Source organism: Gossypium hirsutum, chromosome A09 (genome assembly GCF_007990345.1).
Source record: "Gossypium hirsutum isolate 1008001.06 chromosome A09, Gossypium_hirsutum_v2.1, whole genome shotgun sequence".
NCBI lineage: Eukaryota > Viridiplantae > Streptophyta > Magnoliopsida > Malvales > Malvaceae > Gossypium > Gossypium hirsutum.
Genome location: NC_053432.1, coordinates 77,155,908 through 77,170,642, shown reverse-complemented (window position 1 = coordinate 77,170,642; position 14,735 = coordinate 77,155,908). Strand labels below are relative to the sequence as shown.

At 37.7% G+C, this 14,735-nt stretch overlaps 1 protein-coding gene and 1 pseudogene across 6 annotated transcripts; both read left to right on the top strand.

The window, feature by feature from the left end:
- The first annotated feature begins 691 nt into the window (after positions 1-691).
- LOC107933647 (uncharacterized) lies at positions 692-9,732 on the top strand. 6 transcript variants are annotated; one of them, XM_041076891.1, is made up of 7 exons: positions 692-840; positions 952-1,374; positions 3,629-4,000; positions 4,080-6,714; positions 6,835-8,560; positions 8,713-8,780; positions 9,140-9,732. In XM_041076891.1, the coding sequence occupies exons 2-5, from the start codon at positions 1,234-1,236 to the stop codon at positions 8,514-8,516; spliced, it is 4,830 nt and encodes a 1,609-aa protein (XP_040932825.1). In that variant the 5' UTR covers positions 692-840; positions 952-1,233; the 3' UTR covers positions 8,517-8,560; positions 8,713-8,780; positions 9,140-9,732. The 6 variants fall into 6 exon arrangements, with proteins under 6 accessions (XP_040932825.1, XP_040932822.1, XP_040932823.1 ...); XM_041076888.1 differs by having other exon boundaries at positions 693-840; positions 6,835-8,564; XM_041076892.1 differs by lacking the exon at positions 692-840 and adding an exon at positions 3,261-3,318 and having other exon boundaries at positions 1,241-1,374; positions 6,835-8,564.
- A 2,324-nt stretch (positions 9,733-12,056) lies between these two features.
- On the top strand, positions 12,057-13,401 carry LOC107933648 (peroxidase 31-like; annotated as a pseudogene).
- Positions 13,402-14,735: the final 1,334 nt, after the last annotated feature.

Sequence of the window (14,735 nt, the reverse complement as noted above, 5' to 3'; positions counted from 1 at the left end):
TCTTCACAATTTTTTAGGTTTTGTTGTTTCATTCGTGTACTCTGTTATCTTTTAATGAAACGCGCCGTTTTATTTTAAAAGAACTATAAGCATAGATCCATTAGGATGCAAGCTAATATCACTATCAAAATTCTTTAAAGAATAAGTTGGCACAATCCAAGACTCTGTAGCTCTACAAATCAAAACAATATCAGATGTCACAAACTCGACATTCAGGATAATTCTTTAATCCTAGAAGAGGAAGAGCCCTTAGATTGACGTTTACTTCCAGTATAATAAGTTTATTTTTATTTTTTGTTTTATACTACAATATTTAGCCTTACCACCGTCACTATTACTGTTTTTACATTAATCGCAAATAAACGCACTGTTTATCCAAAAAATCTCGAAATTTTTAGTATTTTTTTGATCAAAATCACTTTTTTTTTAAATTACAAATATTTTTAATTAAATACCATATCACTCACACGTGTCAGTTGAGGTCAATCCAAAATTGATGGATTTGGAAAAGGAAAAAAGAGTTACAAAGTGTAATGAAACAAAAAGAACAAAGGCGAAACTAAAAAAGAAGACACTCAAATGTTGGAAGAGAAAATTGCAATTATGCCTTGAAATTACTTAAAAATGAAAAAAAAATTAAAAGAGAACTTTTTCTTGGTAAGCACACCTATCAGTCAACACTTTCTAAATTTATATCTAGTCGTCGAGTCCCATTGCAGAATCCCACAAACGTTATCTTAATTCTGTCACAGCCCGTGACTTTATCTTACCGTTGTTACGAACTCGCCCGAACTACTATATGCCCAAACCCAGTGCCCGTTCTGCCTACCATGTACCAAAGTACACCTTTTCTTTTGCCATCCTTCTCTATATATCTCCCTCTATAGATGTAGAGCAAGTTTTTTCTTCTTTTTAATTTTAAACTTCTCTTTTTTTTATTTCCCTCTGTAGATCAAAAGGCGGCTTAAGAAATCGAACGCAGTGGACGGATCTAAGGTTGAATGAGATTGGGTAAACGGGAGAATCACGGTTAAAGGGAATTAGGTTTTTAGATTTGTGATTGGGGAAATTAGGGTTTGGTTAAGGGGAGATTTCTCATTTCTGTCGGAGATAAGGTTGGGGTGGATCTAGGGCTTGAGTTGGTGAAAGTAGGGAAGCTGGAATTCAAGAGGGGAAAAAAGATAGATATTAGGAGGGCGGATTGATGGTACTCGAAGGGGAAAATGCAAGACTATGCATGGGCGGGGAGGAGATGATGAGAGGAAAAAGGTACGGCAGATGTGGACAGTCCCTACACGTGCAACGGAGGTTCTGAATGGTGATGGTGTTGCTTCGCCCTCTTTTTCTTCTTCCTCTGTTAATTCATTTTCAAAGGTATAACTTTCTAAAGCTATTTTACTTAATTTGATTTGATTGTATTAGATTTTTCTTTATTTTCTAGGTTTTCCTTTTTGTTCGCTTGTTGGATTGTTTATCAGGTGATTCGGTGAGAGGGGCTTTATCATATTGATTTTGGTAAACGAAGAGGTTCGGTTTTGCTTGTGAATTTTGAGATGGTGTCTTGATTGATGGGGAAGTGTTGAAATAGTCGCGATTTTCTTGGATTTTGTTGGCTTGGTTTGAACTTTGTGGATGATTTGTTGAGCTCGTTTGGAGTAAAATTTAGTCAACTGTTTGGATTGTTTTGGAGATTTTTTTGAATTTTGGACTAATTTGTATGAAGGCATTTAAGTTTTTATGTTTTGGGTTGATTGTTTTACTGAGGTATATGTGCAAGACTTTTTTGTTTGCCTTGATTTTGTGGATCATATAGTGTTGGAGCTGTGGAGAGCGATTGCACTAGATTATAAGTTGGGTAAGATAGGGAAACGCATCTCTCCTTGGATGAAATTATTTGTCCTAAGATAAAATTTCTGTGCAAAATTATTTATACCAAGAATAACTTCTTTTTCATTTTCTCCTCTAGAAGCTATTCTACTGCTGAAATGTTTAGCTAACTTATCTGAAAATTTTAAATTGTGGACTTGGAGTAATTGTTGCTTAGCATGCCACGGGGTGGTCCAAGCTGAAATGAATTTTGGGCAGAAAGTGTTTCGGAGATGATAGAAATAACCTGAATTTGGGCAATTTGCAACTTTCAAGAGTAATGATGATTAAGGAGTAATCATGAGCATTATGATATTTAATTATATTGGAAAAAAAATCCAATTTAGAAGAGCTTGAGAGATAAGGAAATAGTTTCTGGTTCATCATCTTGGAGGGAGAGATGGTAATCTCCTGGGTATTGTTGTTCAAACTATTGGAATTCCTATATTTTGGATGCTTGAATCACGAATTGATTTAAGTCTATTAAAAAAATTGATACTTTTTTATTGTTCTAGAGACGGGGAATAGGAATTAACCATTTAAAGATCTATTACTCTTACTAAATGTGAATGCACTTTTATTACCAAGGAATCAGAGTAGATATTGTTACTTATTGTGGATTGACCTAGGCAACGGGTTCTTACTTTCTTAAGTGCTACTGGTAGCAAGTTTGTACTTCATAAGTTCTTTGTTCAAAATTTTCAACTTGAAGGTATGCTGGCCATTTTTTATAGTTTGTGGGGAGTTATTGCTTCAATAGATGACCCGGAATGTGGTAAATGCAATATTGCTTCTAACTTCTAAGGTCTTTCTGTATAAGGCAAGTCTTGCAAGTTCCTTTTGATGCATCCAGTTATGTAAAATGTTTGTTGTCCTATATAAAGCAAGTGTATTGGTCTTCCCATTTATAATAAGGTTTTAACATGCTTGTATATGAGTGAGATGGAACATAATTTTTGTTATGCTTGGTGTTTCTCTGGTAAATATGTCAAAAATTGGTTTAGAGAAATGTATTGGACATCTTTAATGGAGCCATATTTATATGATAACGATGTTTGTTGAAGCAGCATCTTAAATATATCCAAGGATTTAAAGAGGGGCATGCACAATATAAACAACACATTTTCAGTATTTGTAGCGTCAAGTTTTCCTTGATTGTAGATGTATAAAGGTTTCCCTGATGAGAATAGCAAGTTTTGAACGCATATGAAACTTGTTCCTGTTAGTGGTGAAGGCTTGTGGAGTTTGCTCATATAGTATTATAATTTATTTACGAATTATAGTTGAAACGTCGGTATATACTTTTTTTTCTCAGGTGACTTTTATGTTTGTTCTGTCTGTATTCAGTTACCTTTTATGTTGTTTGAACTTGACCGGACCCCTTGGTTGGACAGGGAACCAGCCGAGGTACTGGTCCGGAGATAGGCATCAAACCAGTGTACCCGTGATCCGGTATGGACCAGGCTAAAAAACCGGTGGAACCAGATTTTTTATTTTTATGAATTTATATGATCTATTTAACCAGACTGACGAACCAGTGGCTTGACTGGTTCAACTACTGGTTTGGTTTTGAAAACCTTGGTCACCATTTGCACTGCTGATAGGTTGTTAGTCTATGAAGCTAAGTTGATAGTTTTTAAAAGTAACTGCTTAATGCAAGTTTGAGTTGTTGATCAAGCTTCTTCTTCCTTTTTATTTTTCCAAATTGTTTATATATATTTTCTCACTGATGAAGTTTGCATACTTGGTCTCCCCCTAATAGGATGGACGCAAGATCAGTGTTGGTGACTGTGCTCTTTTCAAACCACCTCTAGATTCTCCACCTTTCATTGGAATAATTCGTTGTCTGACTGCTAGCAAAGAAAATAAGTTAAAGTTGGGTGTTAATTGGCTTTATCGACCTGCTGAAGTAAAGCTTGGTGAAGGCATCCTGTTGGAAGCTGCGCCAAACGAAATCTTTTATTCCTTTCATAAGGATGAGATTCCTGCTGCATCATTACTCCATCGGTGTAAAGTTGCATTTCTTCCCAAAGACGTTGAACTTCCATCAGGTTTTTGCTCATTTGTTTGCCGGCGAGTTTATGATATTACAAACAAGTGTTTATGGTGGCTAACTGACCAAGATTATATTAATGTGAGTTGTAGATGCTCTTTCAGGTATGTAAAATACACTAAATTTGAACTTCCATAATTGATGTCTTTTCCTTTTACAGGAACAACAAGAAGAAGTAGATCAGCTATTATATAAGACGCGCTTAGAAATGCATGCTACAGTCCCGCCAGATGGATGTTCACCAAAGCCAGTGAATGGTCCAACATCAACATCACAGTTAAAACCTAGTTTAGAGAGTGTACAGAACACTGCTTCATCATTTCCTTCTCAGGGTAAGGGAAAGAAAAGGGAGCGTGGTGATCAAGGCTCTGAGCTTATCAAACGGGAACGCACTAGTAAAATAGATGATGGGGATTCTGGTCATGGTAGACGAGAAATTAATTTAAAATTTGAGATTGCAAAAATCACTGAAAAGGGGGGCCTAGAAGATTATGAAGATGTTGAGAAATTAGTTCATCTCATGGTGCCTGAGAGAAATGAAAAGAAAATAGACTTGGTGAGCCGGTCAATGCTTGCCAGTGTAATATCAGCTACAGACAAGTTTGACTGTCTTAATCGTTTTGTTCAGCTGAGAGGGTTGCGTGTTTTTGATGAATGGCTCCAGGAAGTCCACAAAGGGAAGATTGGTGATGGTAGTGGTTCCAAGGATGATAGATCGGTTGATGATTTTCTTTTAACCTTACTACGAGCACTTGATAAGCTACCTGTAAATCTCACAGCTTTACAGATGTGTAACATTGGTAAGTCTGTGAATCATTTGCGTACTCATAAGAACATAGAGATACAGAAGAAAGCAAGGAGTTTAGTTGATACATGGAAAAAAAGAGTTGAAGCTGAGATGGATGCCAAGTGTGTCTCATCTCATGGTGTTCCCTGGTCTGCAAGGTCTCGACTTTCGGATGTTTCTCACAGTGGAAGCAAGCATTCTGGGTCAACTGAGGTTGCCGTGAAGAGTTCAGCCACTCAGCTTTCTGCCTCTAAAACTGTTTCGGTTAAGCTTACTCAAGGAGAGACTGCAACCAAGTTTGCTTCTGCATTGGTGGGATCTACAAAGGCAGCAATATCGCCTGCTTCTGCCAGTGCAAATTTAAAAGATGTGCAGGCACAAGGTGCAACTGTTGTTGGCACCTCTGATCCTCAAACAACAGCAAAGGATGAGAAAAGCAGCAGTTCGAGTCAGTCCCACAACAATAGTCAATCTTGTTCTAGTGACCATGCAAAGACTGGCGGAGTTTTTGTGAAGGAGGATGCAAGAAGTTCTGCAGCTGGCTCTGGATCAGTGACTAAGATCTCGGGTAATTCTTCCAGGCACCGGAAATCCAATAACGGTTTACCAGGGTCATCTGGAGTTCAAAGGGAAACTGGATCAGGCAAAAATTCTTCTTTGCACAGAAATCTTGCTTCAGAAAAAGTAATACAGTCTGGTTTAACGTGTGAAAAGGCTGTGGATGCTCCTATGGCTGAGTCTAATAGTCATAAGTTCATTGTTAAGATCCCAAATCGAGGTAGAAGTCCAGTACAAAGTGCCAGTGGAGGATCTCTTGAAGATCACTCAGTCATGAATAGCAGGGCTTCTTCTCCTGTTCTTTCAGAGGCGCTTGAACAATTTGATCGTAACTTGAAGGAGAAGAATGATAGTTACCGGACTAATGTTGCTACTGATGCCAATACTGAATCATGGCAGAGCAATGACTTAAAAGACATGCTAACAGGGTTTGATGAGGGAGATGGTTCACCTGCAGCTGTTCCCGATGAAGAAAACTGTAGGACTGGAGACGATGCTAGGAAAACAAATGAAGTTACTAAAACTGCTTCATCTTCTGGAAATGAACATAAATCAGGGAAAGTGCAGGAGCCTTCTTTCAGCTCCATAAATGCTCTAATTGATAGTTGTGTCAAGTTCTCTGAATCAAATGTGTGCATGCCTGTTGGAGACGATGCTGGAATGAATCTGCTTGCTAGTGTGGCTACTGGAGTAGATGTGGCTTCACTGATAGATTCTCCACAAAGATATACCTCCCTTGTTGAGCTCTCTTACACAGGCAATGATACAAAACTAAAACCTTCTTCTGGGGATGAGGTTGTCCGAGATCAAAATCAGTCTGTTGAGAGTGCCAATGAGCATCTGAAGCAGGCAGTTGGTGGTAATTCATGGGCTAAGAATGCAGACAGCAAGATTGGTTCCTCTCAAGAAAAATATAGAGAGCTGAATGAAAATTTATCGTCTTCAAGAATTCCGTACACTGCAGACCCATGTGTTGAAAATGATAAATTAAAGGAAAATGTAACCACCACTTTAATTAATTTGCCCTCTGCAAGCACTGTGGAGAGAACTACTGATATTGGAGATTGCAAAGAGCATCTGGAGAAAAAGGCAGGTGGAATGGATGGTGATAGCAGTTTGGGTACTAAACAAAAATGGTGCTCTTCTATGGCCAATGAAAATAATGTCATAGATCCATTTGTAGAAGTTGAGAAAAAAGAAGTTCTAGGATCTTCATCTGTACCTTCTGTTGAAGTTGATGTTGACAATAAGAAAAATGTCTCTGAAGGTTCAGAAAGAAGTTCACAGACTCATCAGAAGTCACCAGTTGTTGGACATTCCCCCAAAGGAACTGAGAAAGAAGCTTTGCCTCCTGGATTTGGTAAAGATGCAGTTTTCGAAAATGTTGATGAAGTGAAGGCTGAGAAGGATGTTGAGACTAAGGCACCTGGTCATACTGGTGAATGCGAAAGTAATGTTTCTCTTATTGATCTCTTAATAAAATACAAAATACATATTTATTGAAGTCTTTTTTTTCTTTTAATATTCATTCATAATTAAAATTGGTAATTAGTTGTATTTGTTCTTTCAGCTGTCAGTGCCCAGAAAGGCGAGCTTGTGGAGCAGAAGCTAGAAGATAATGAGGGTAATGAACCATGTGCTGGACCATCTCCTTGTGTATCACCTACTGTAAGGGATAAAGAACAACCTATGAGGCCAAGGGGGTCTAATTTGACTGGTGAAGAGGCAGATGAAGCTGAAGAAGGGACATCAGCTACTAGAGATGCTCCTGTTACAGGTGGTACAGATTCAGATGCAAAAGTAGAATTTGACTTGAATGAAGGCTTTAATGCAGATGAGGGGAAATTTGGAGATCCTAATAACTTGACAGCATCAGGATGTTCAGCTCCTGTTCAATTAATTAGCTCCTTGCCTTTCCCTGTTTCTTCTGTGTCTAGCGGCGTCCCTTCTACAATTACTGTTGCTGCTGCTGCTAAAGGGCCTTTTGTTCCCCCAGATAACCTTCTGCGGCCTAAAGGGGCACTTGGTTGGAAGGGATCAGCAGCCACAAGTGCATTCCGGCCAGCTGAACCCAGAAAGATTCTGGATATGCCTCTGGGTACAAGTAACATCACTATTGCTGATGCTAGTATTAGGAAACAAAGTCGTCCTCCTTTGGATATTGATTTGAATGTACCTGATGAGAGAGTCCTTCAGGATCTAGCTTCCCGAAGTTTTGCTAAGGTCACAGACTCTGCACTGGACCTTACAAGTACTCATGATTTAACATGTGGGATGGTGGGTTCTCCACCCACTCGGTCCTCCGGGGGACTTGATCTTGATTTGAATAGAGTTGATGAGCCTGCTGATTTGGGTAATCACTCAACTGGGTATAGTCGTAGACTGGATGTCCCTATGCAGCCTATAAAATCATTGTCTGGGATTCTTAATAGTGAAGTAACTGTCCATAGGGACTTCGATTTGAATAATGGTCCTGCTGTTGATGAGGTAAGCACTGAACCATCACTATTTAGCCATAATGCTAGAAGCAGCAATGCCCCATCTCGACCATCGGTTTCCAGCCTCCGGATGAACAGTACTGAGGTGGCAAATTTCTCATCATGGTTTCCTACTGAGAATACATACTCATCTATTGCAATACAATCGATCTTACCTGATAGAGAGCAGCCTTTCCCAATTGTTGCAACTGCTGGGCCACATAGGGTGTTGGGCCCACCTATTGGTGCCACCCCTTTTAATCCTGATGTCTATAGGGAACCCATGTTGTCATCTTCACCAGCAGTGTCATTTCCATCAACTCCTTTCCAGTATCCTGTTTTCCCCTTTGGAACAACATTTCCTCTTCCTTCTAGTAGCTTTTCTGTTAGCTCAACTACTTACGTTGATTCATCTACGGGTGGGAGGTTTTGTTTTCCTCCAGTTCATTCGCAATTGTTACGACCTGCTGGTGCTGTACCATCCCATTACCCGAGGTCCTATGTTGTTAGCCTTCCTTATGGTAGCAATAGTAGTGGTGCTGAGAACGGTAGGCATTGGGGAAGGCAAGGTCTAGACTTAAATGCTGGGCCTGGAGTTCCAGACATTGAAGGAAGAGATGAGTCCGCACCTCTTGCATCAAGGCAACTGTCTGTTGCCAGTTCACAAGTCCAGGCAGAGGAGCAAGCAAGAATCTATCAGGTTCCTGGTAGCATTTTGAAAAGGAAGGAACCTGAGGGAGGATGGAATGGATACAAGCAATCTTCATGGCAGTAGGAATCAAGAAACCTTAAATGTCACATCTGATGACTCAACTCAAGGCATGTAAGTCATTTGTGTTCTTTTCATATTTCTTTTGGCAATGCCCTTTTTGTCTTTTTCTTGCATTCTGTCACTAACGCACTTTTGAGGCAAACAATATTTATTAGAATTATGGATTTTCTGTGACAATTTATATTTATTTTGTTTCTAGGTATTCAAGGATGGGAATTGGCTAACCTCCAGAGGTCATTTACCCTGTGTGCTCTTAGAGGATGGGTGGTAAGTGAGCCATTTGATGTTTATAGTCTCTGACCCCCACATCTTACTCTATCAATTGTATCCTAAAAAACTGTTCAGTGTTTTCAAGCCATTATTCCTTGAATTAGTTTTTGATTCAGATCACCTTCCCCTTTGTAGATATTACAACTGTTGGAAACTTAAATTCTATGCTGCATAGGCATTAGAAATTGGTGCCCATATTGTTTTTTAGTGCAAATCTTTCTTGCCTTTGTCTTTCAGTTTTATTTTGTTTCCCAATTAAAGTGATCACTAAAATTTGATACTGAACCTTTTTTCCTTGCATGACTGGGGTTGATGTTGAATTCTAATCCTGTTTAATTTATGAACTGTAATTGTAGTTCATCTGCAACAGTTGTGATTCCTGCCAACTTTGATATCAATGTTTTTATAAGGTGTTGGCACAGAGGTAGCGTTTGAAGTCTGATGTTGCACTTTCACCTCTATTGGCCCTTGTGATGACCAGTGACTGGCAACAATGTTATTCATCTTTTGCTTGTGCTTCGCCTTGATGTTTCTGTTGACCGAATTTGCTAGGTAGGTGTCATGAAGCAAAGCCTTGTATGTATTCTGGAACTTTTGGTCAGCAATTGGGATTTTGTCTTTGACCGTTCCATGGGTGGATATTTTCTACTAATATAACTACAGCAGTTCTAGGTGATTATAACGTTTTCAAGACGGATTGGCACTGTTGTTAAGTATGACTAATTTATTTTGAAGGGAAACTACTCTCAATCCCTTTGATTTGCTGCCTGCAGTGTTGGGATTAGAAGTCAAGTTCACGAGTGAAACTCAACAATAGGGTAATATTTTGGGAAAAAAGAGAATGGGGTAATGACTTCTGTACTAACCGACTATTGGGCTTGAATGTAGTTGTTCAAAATGTGTAAAGCAAATTCTGGTATGTTGATTATACATGGTGTAGTTATGGTTATAGATCATGCATTGTTTTATTTATAAATATGGGATCACAGAATCATAATTCTTACTGCGAGTTAGAAAGTGTATCTTCATGATGCCACTATACCTCTTAAGGAAAATATGCAACAGAAATTGGGTACAATACAAGCAACAAACAGATTGCGAGGAACATAGAATGAATTGAGTCCAAAACGACCACCTCGGGTGTCCAACAGAAGCATTTATTATTTTTCTTAACAAGCGGTATCTCACATGCCCTGTCCAATTTAAACAAATCTTCAATTAGGATCAGGCAATTCACCAGTTCAACTTTGAGCTATTTTGGAATTCTCTGGGCCATGCTGAAATCCTCTCCGTCCTTTGCGAAAGATTTCATTATAGAAATAGATCAGATACAAACATGAAAAAGCCCAAAGCTTAGTCTCAATTCAGCTAAAACCAAAGCCTTACACAGATCATATATAAACATAAAAAGGAAGCTCCACAAAGGCGGCCTAAGAATTTATGTTTAGGCTTATTTATTATGTAAATTCTAAGAATGAGATGCTTATGTTATAGATGAATTGAAATTAGTTGAAATTTAATATCACGTATATTAGAAAAAAAATGTTTTAAGAATTTCAAATTTATTATTAAAATAGTAATCTAATAAATTCAGGGATTTGAGAAATAATTGTTGAGGCAAGGGGATGCATCTGTTTTGACAGCATTAGCATTTTCGGACAGACCATGCCATGGTTGGAAACAAAAAAAAGATTCCGTTGACCAATTTGGGAGCTAATCAACGGAAAGGCGGTGGAGGAGAACTTCTGGCCAAAAGACCTCAAACCACTACTGGTGCGACGAAACTCAATGAGCGATGTTACTCCGGCCAATGTGGAAACTAGCGGCGGCAACGTCAACAAGCATGGAAATCATAGCTCTCACTGGCGAGATCCAAACCAGAAAAAAAAGAGACGGAGACATCCTTTTCACGATGGTTGGAATTAAGGAAAAAGGAGGTACGGACCAACTTATTTTGTGGAAAAATGGAAAAGAAAAAGCAGCTGACGGATAAAAGAGGGGAGCAAGCTTAGCGGAGAAGAAGCCTTACTTTAGAGAGAAGGCAGAGAAATTCTGTGTTGAGAGAGAGAATTAGCTAGGATAATGTACGGCTTAGATTTTACCCCCACCTAATGGCTGTCAACATCATTAGAAATTGAAGCTATGCTTTCCCGTCATCACTATGATTGTGATACAAGGGAGTTATTAAGACAAATTCGAGTATCTTTCTTTTAATTTCACTTTCTCACTCTCATAGCAACTGTTCCACGTGACCCAAGCACAAAGTTTTTTTTGTCTCGAAATTGGAAGAATATATATGTCCTAGTGTCATTCTGATTGCACATAAAACCCAGTAGTATTATCCCCTAATTCACATCAAGTCCGGATTAAACACGATCATTGAAACATAATAATATTCAACTACATGAACATCCAATGAAGAAAAAGCTTATACTAAAGCAACAAAGAATGCTAGTCAAACAACCTTCTCAAAAAGGGGAAGTTCTAAGATGACAGAACAGGTTGATCAATCATGGGTCTTGATTGAACTGTATTAGTAGTTATCCTCAAACTGCCATCGAGTCTGGAATAGACATGATCATCCAAAAATCAATGAAATATATTCCAATCAATGTATCAAACGCTCCGCATGCATCATAGTAAAAGAAAGAAAGGAAATTTTGAAAAATGAACAACTCTTATAAGCTACATTAAAGCGGCAAAGTCTCGATTGAATGATCGTCAAACCACTATGTTATCAAAAAGGGGAAGTTCTAAGATCAATTATCTAACAGTGAAGCTTAAATCGAACCACAAACACCCAACATTAGCATACCATTCGTATTTCATATTTCATTTTTGTTGGAGTTCCCTGCTTCTCCAGCCTATATCGATGGTTGAACTTAGCAATCCGTCCTACACTTGCACGTTTCGCCCTTCCCCAACACTATGTAATTTTGTCATCATGAAAATTATAAATAGGGCACAAAGCCTAAAAATTTTCCCCTTTTCCTAATGATATATCCTTCTCAAAACTTGTAAATTTTGGTATACAGATTCACATTAAGTCATCTGTTTATGTGCTTGCTGGTGCTGTCTGGGAGGCATTTGGTAAGGATAGATATCCAAGATGGGTGTGATTGATGCATCAACCATCTTGCAGGAGCGTAAATCATTTTTAGATAGAGATTAATAATTTGTTAAACCATCTAACAAATTACTAGAAATTAGTTTGAATAGAGATCAACAAAACACTAGAAATTCTTCTAATATTATAATATTAGCACTGCCACATGTTGTGCACACAATCAATCAGCCAAAATTTAGCATGCAAACATACGTATAAAATAGGGGATGACAAATGAAGCAAGCCAAAATATAAATTTTATTCTCTTCAAACCCTTCTGGAACTTGAATCCAGAAAAAACAGACAAAGCCTCGATGGTCGCCATGGTTTCTCCTTCTACCCTTTTCCTCATTCTCCTCTTCCTCTCCATCCCTTTCTCGGAATCTAACCTCACCATTGACTATTACAAGAACTCATGCCCACAATTGGAGAATATCATTCGAGAAACGGTGACCAGCAAGTACATCAGCGTCCCCGCCGCCGCCGCAGGTACCCTTCGTCTCTTCTTTCACGACTGTATGGTTGGAGGCTGTGATGCTTCGGTTCTTATCTCCTCCAATGCCTTCAACAAGGCCGAGCGTGACGCAGACATCAACCTGGCTCTTCCAGGGGATGCTTTTGATGTCATTGTACGCGCAAAGACAGCTCTGGAGCTGTCTTGCCCTGGCATTGTCTCTCGCCCTTGCCACACGCAACTTTGTCTCCATGGCTGGCGGACCCGTCTATACTGTTATGCTAGGCCGCAAGGACAGCTTGGAGTCGAATATCTCTTCCGTCGAAGCCAACATACCGCGGGCCAACACGACCATGGATGAGATCATCAGGATGTTTGAATCCAAGAATTTCACAGTTGGAGAAATGGTTGCCCTTTCTGGTGCCCACACCATCGGGTTCTCTCATTGCAAAGAGTTCGCTTACAGGCTTTTCGGCTACAGCAGAAGTACCCCAACTGATCCTAGTTATCATCCAAAGTTTTCTGCGGCTCTAAAGAAATTGTGTGCAAATTATAAGAATGATAGTGATATGGCAGCTTTCAATGATCCCATGACTCCATCGAAGTTTGATAACATGTTTTACCAGAACTTGAAGAGAGGGATGGGGCTATTGGAATCTGATAATGGGCTATTGAGACACCCCAGAACCAGCCATTTCGTGGATTTATATGCTTTCAACCAGACTGCCTTTTCCAATGATTTTGCTCGAGCAATCGAAAAGCTTAGCCTTTCTGGGATTAAGACTGGAAACCAAGGAGAAGTGAGGCGGAAATGCAATGCTCTTAACACATTTCAAACTTAAAATTATAAATCAATTCGGTTGGATTTGTATGTATTTTATATATTTTGGTACAGTTTGGGAATAATTGGAGAGGAGACAGGGATTGTTAAAATTAAGGATCAACTCCCGCACTAGCTGAACTGATTCATATTATACGTATATGATTCATGTAAATTACGGATGCTAGACTTTTATGGGTTGCGAAAAAGTTTAATTTAAGATACATGCCTATTAAAAAGTTTTTCAAATACCAATTTTAGACATCATACATTCATTCAAACCAATTTAAGATTATCTCAACTTCCAAATATCACAAATAAATAAATTAATGCTTGACTGAGTTTTAACTCTTTTTTCTAATGTATTATATGTGTTATTTTTTTATTTTTTATTAAAATTATATTTTTTAGTTCGGTAATAGTATTTAATTCAGGTTTTAAAGATAATTTGATAAAAATTTAAAATTAGATAATAATAATATTAATATTTAACTTTCACCAAATTAAATCGCATCTGTTAGATTGTATTTGAAAAATTAAATAAATTCACAATTAACACTGAATTTATTATATTAATAAGATCATGAAAAATACAAACCTACTAATATTGGCAATTAATTTTTATCAAATCAACCCTAAAACTTAAATTAAACACTAATAAGTAATATATAACTTTTGTCAAATATATATATATCAGATTGGACCAAAAAATAACACAAGTATCATATTAAAAAAATTGTAAAACTTGGGTACCAAAAGCGAAAAATTAATGTTTAGTTTAATAAATAACAAGGTTCCCTATAGTAATAAGATTTAATTCTAACAAAATCTAGTAATAACAAAATAAAAAAAATTGATTTAGTAATTTTTCATTGTTTATGGTTTGGTAAACTATGCATTTTTTTTAAAATCTCAACGTTGTCATTTTTATAACTAGAGAAAGTAGAACAATTAGAATTTTTTACTTGATAGGAGTTTTAGGGTTTTTTTAGAGGATTTTTGGTGAAAGAGGGTATTTATATAACCTCTTGTTGTGACCTATTGATCGAACATTTATTTACTTCAAGAATAACTTGAGTTCGAATCATCGTTGTACCAAAAATAGAAAAGGATCTCAACTACTGAGGTTCAACTATGACACTGATTTTGTTTTTTATTGCATGTAGGCCCGACGAGTTCCTAGGTCTTAAGGTTGTACTTCATTAGTTCTAATCACACAAGCGTGGTGAATTTACAATGCATATAACTAGCTAGTTCAAAACATAATTTTTAAAAAATATTGCGTGAAAATGGATTTTTATAGTGTTAAGAGAAAAAGCTCTGACTTATGGGTACGAAAAAGCATTCTCAATGGAAGATATTTATGTAAACAAATGATGGATTCGCAAATAAGGAATGGTAATGACCTGGTCATTTTAAATGGACATATACAGGAAAATAAGGGTGGTGTGAGCAATGGTTCAAGCGAGTGTGTTCAACTGACAAAACTGGTAACAAATAGAGGAAGAGAATGGGATGAAATTAAATTAGCTAGATTATCTGATCAAGAGACAATAAACAAGCTTAGATCAA

Excerpts from the sequence above, each read along its gene's own strand:
- LOC107933647 (XM_041076891.1), top strand. The coding sequence starts at position 1,234 with ATGCATGGGCGGGGAGGAGATGATGAGAGGAAAAAGGTACGGCAGATG. Across the intron at positions 1,375-3,628 it reads CTGTTAATTCATTTTCAAAG|GATGGACGCAAGATCAGTGT; the intron begins GTATAACTTTCT and ends TCCCCCTAATAG. Across the intron at positions 6,715-6,834 it reads TCATACTGGTGAATGCGAAA|CTGTCAGTGCCCAGAAAGGC; the intron begins GTAATGTTTCTC and ends TTGTTCTTTCAG.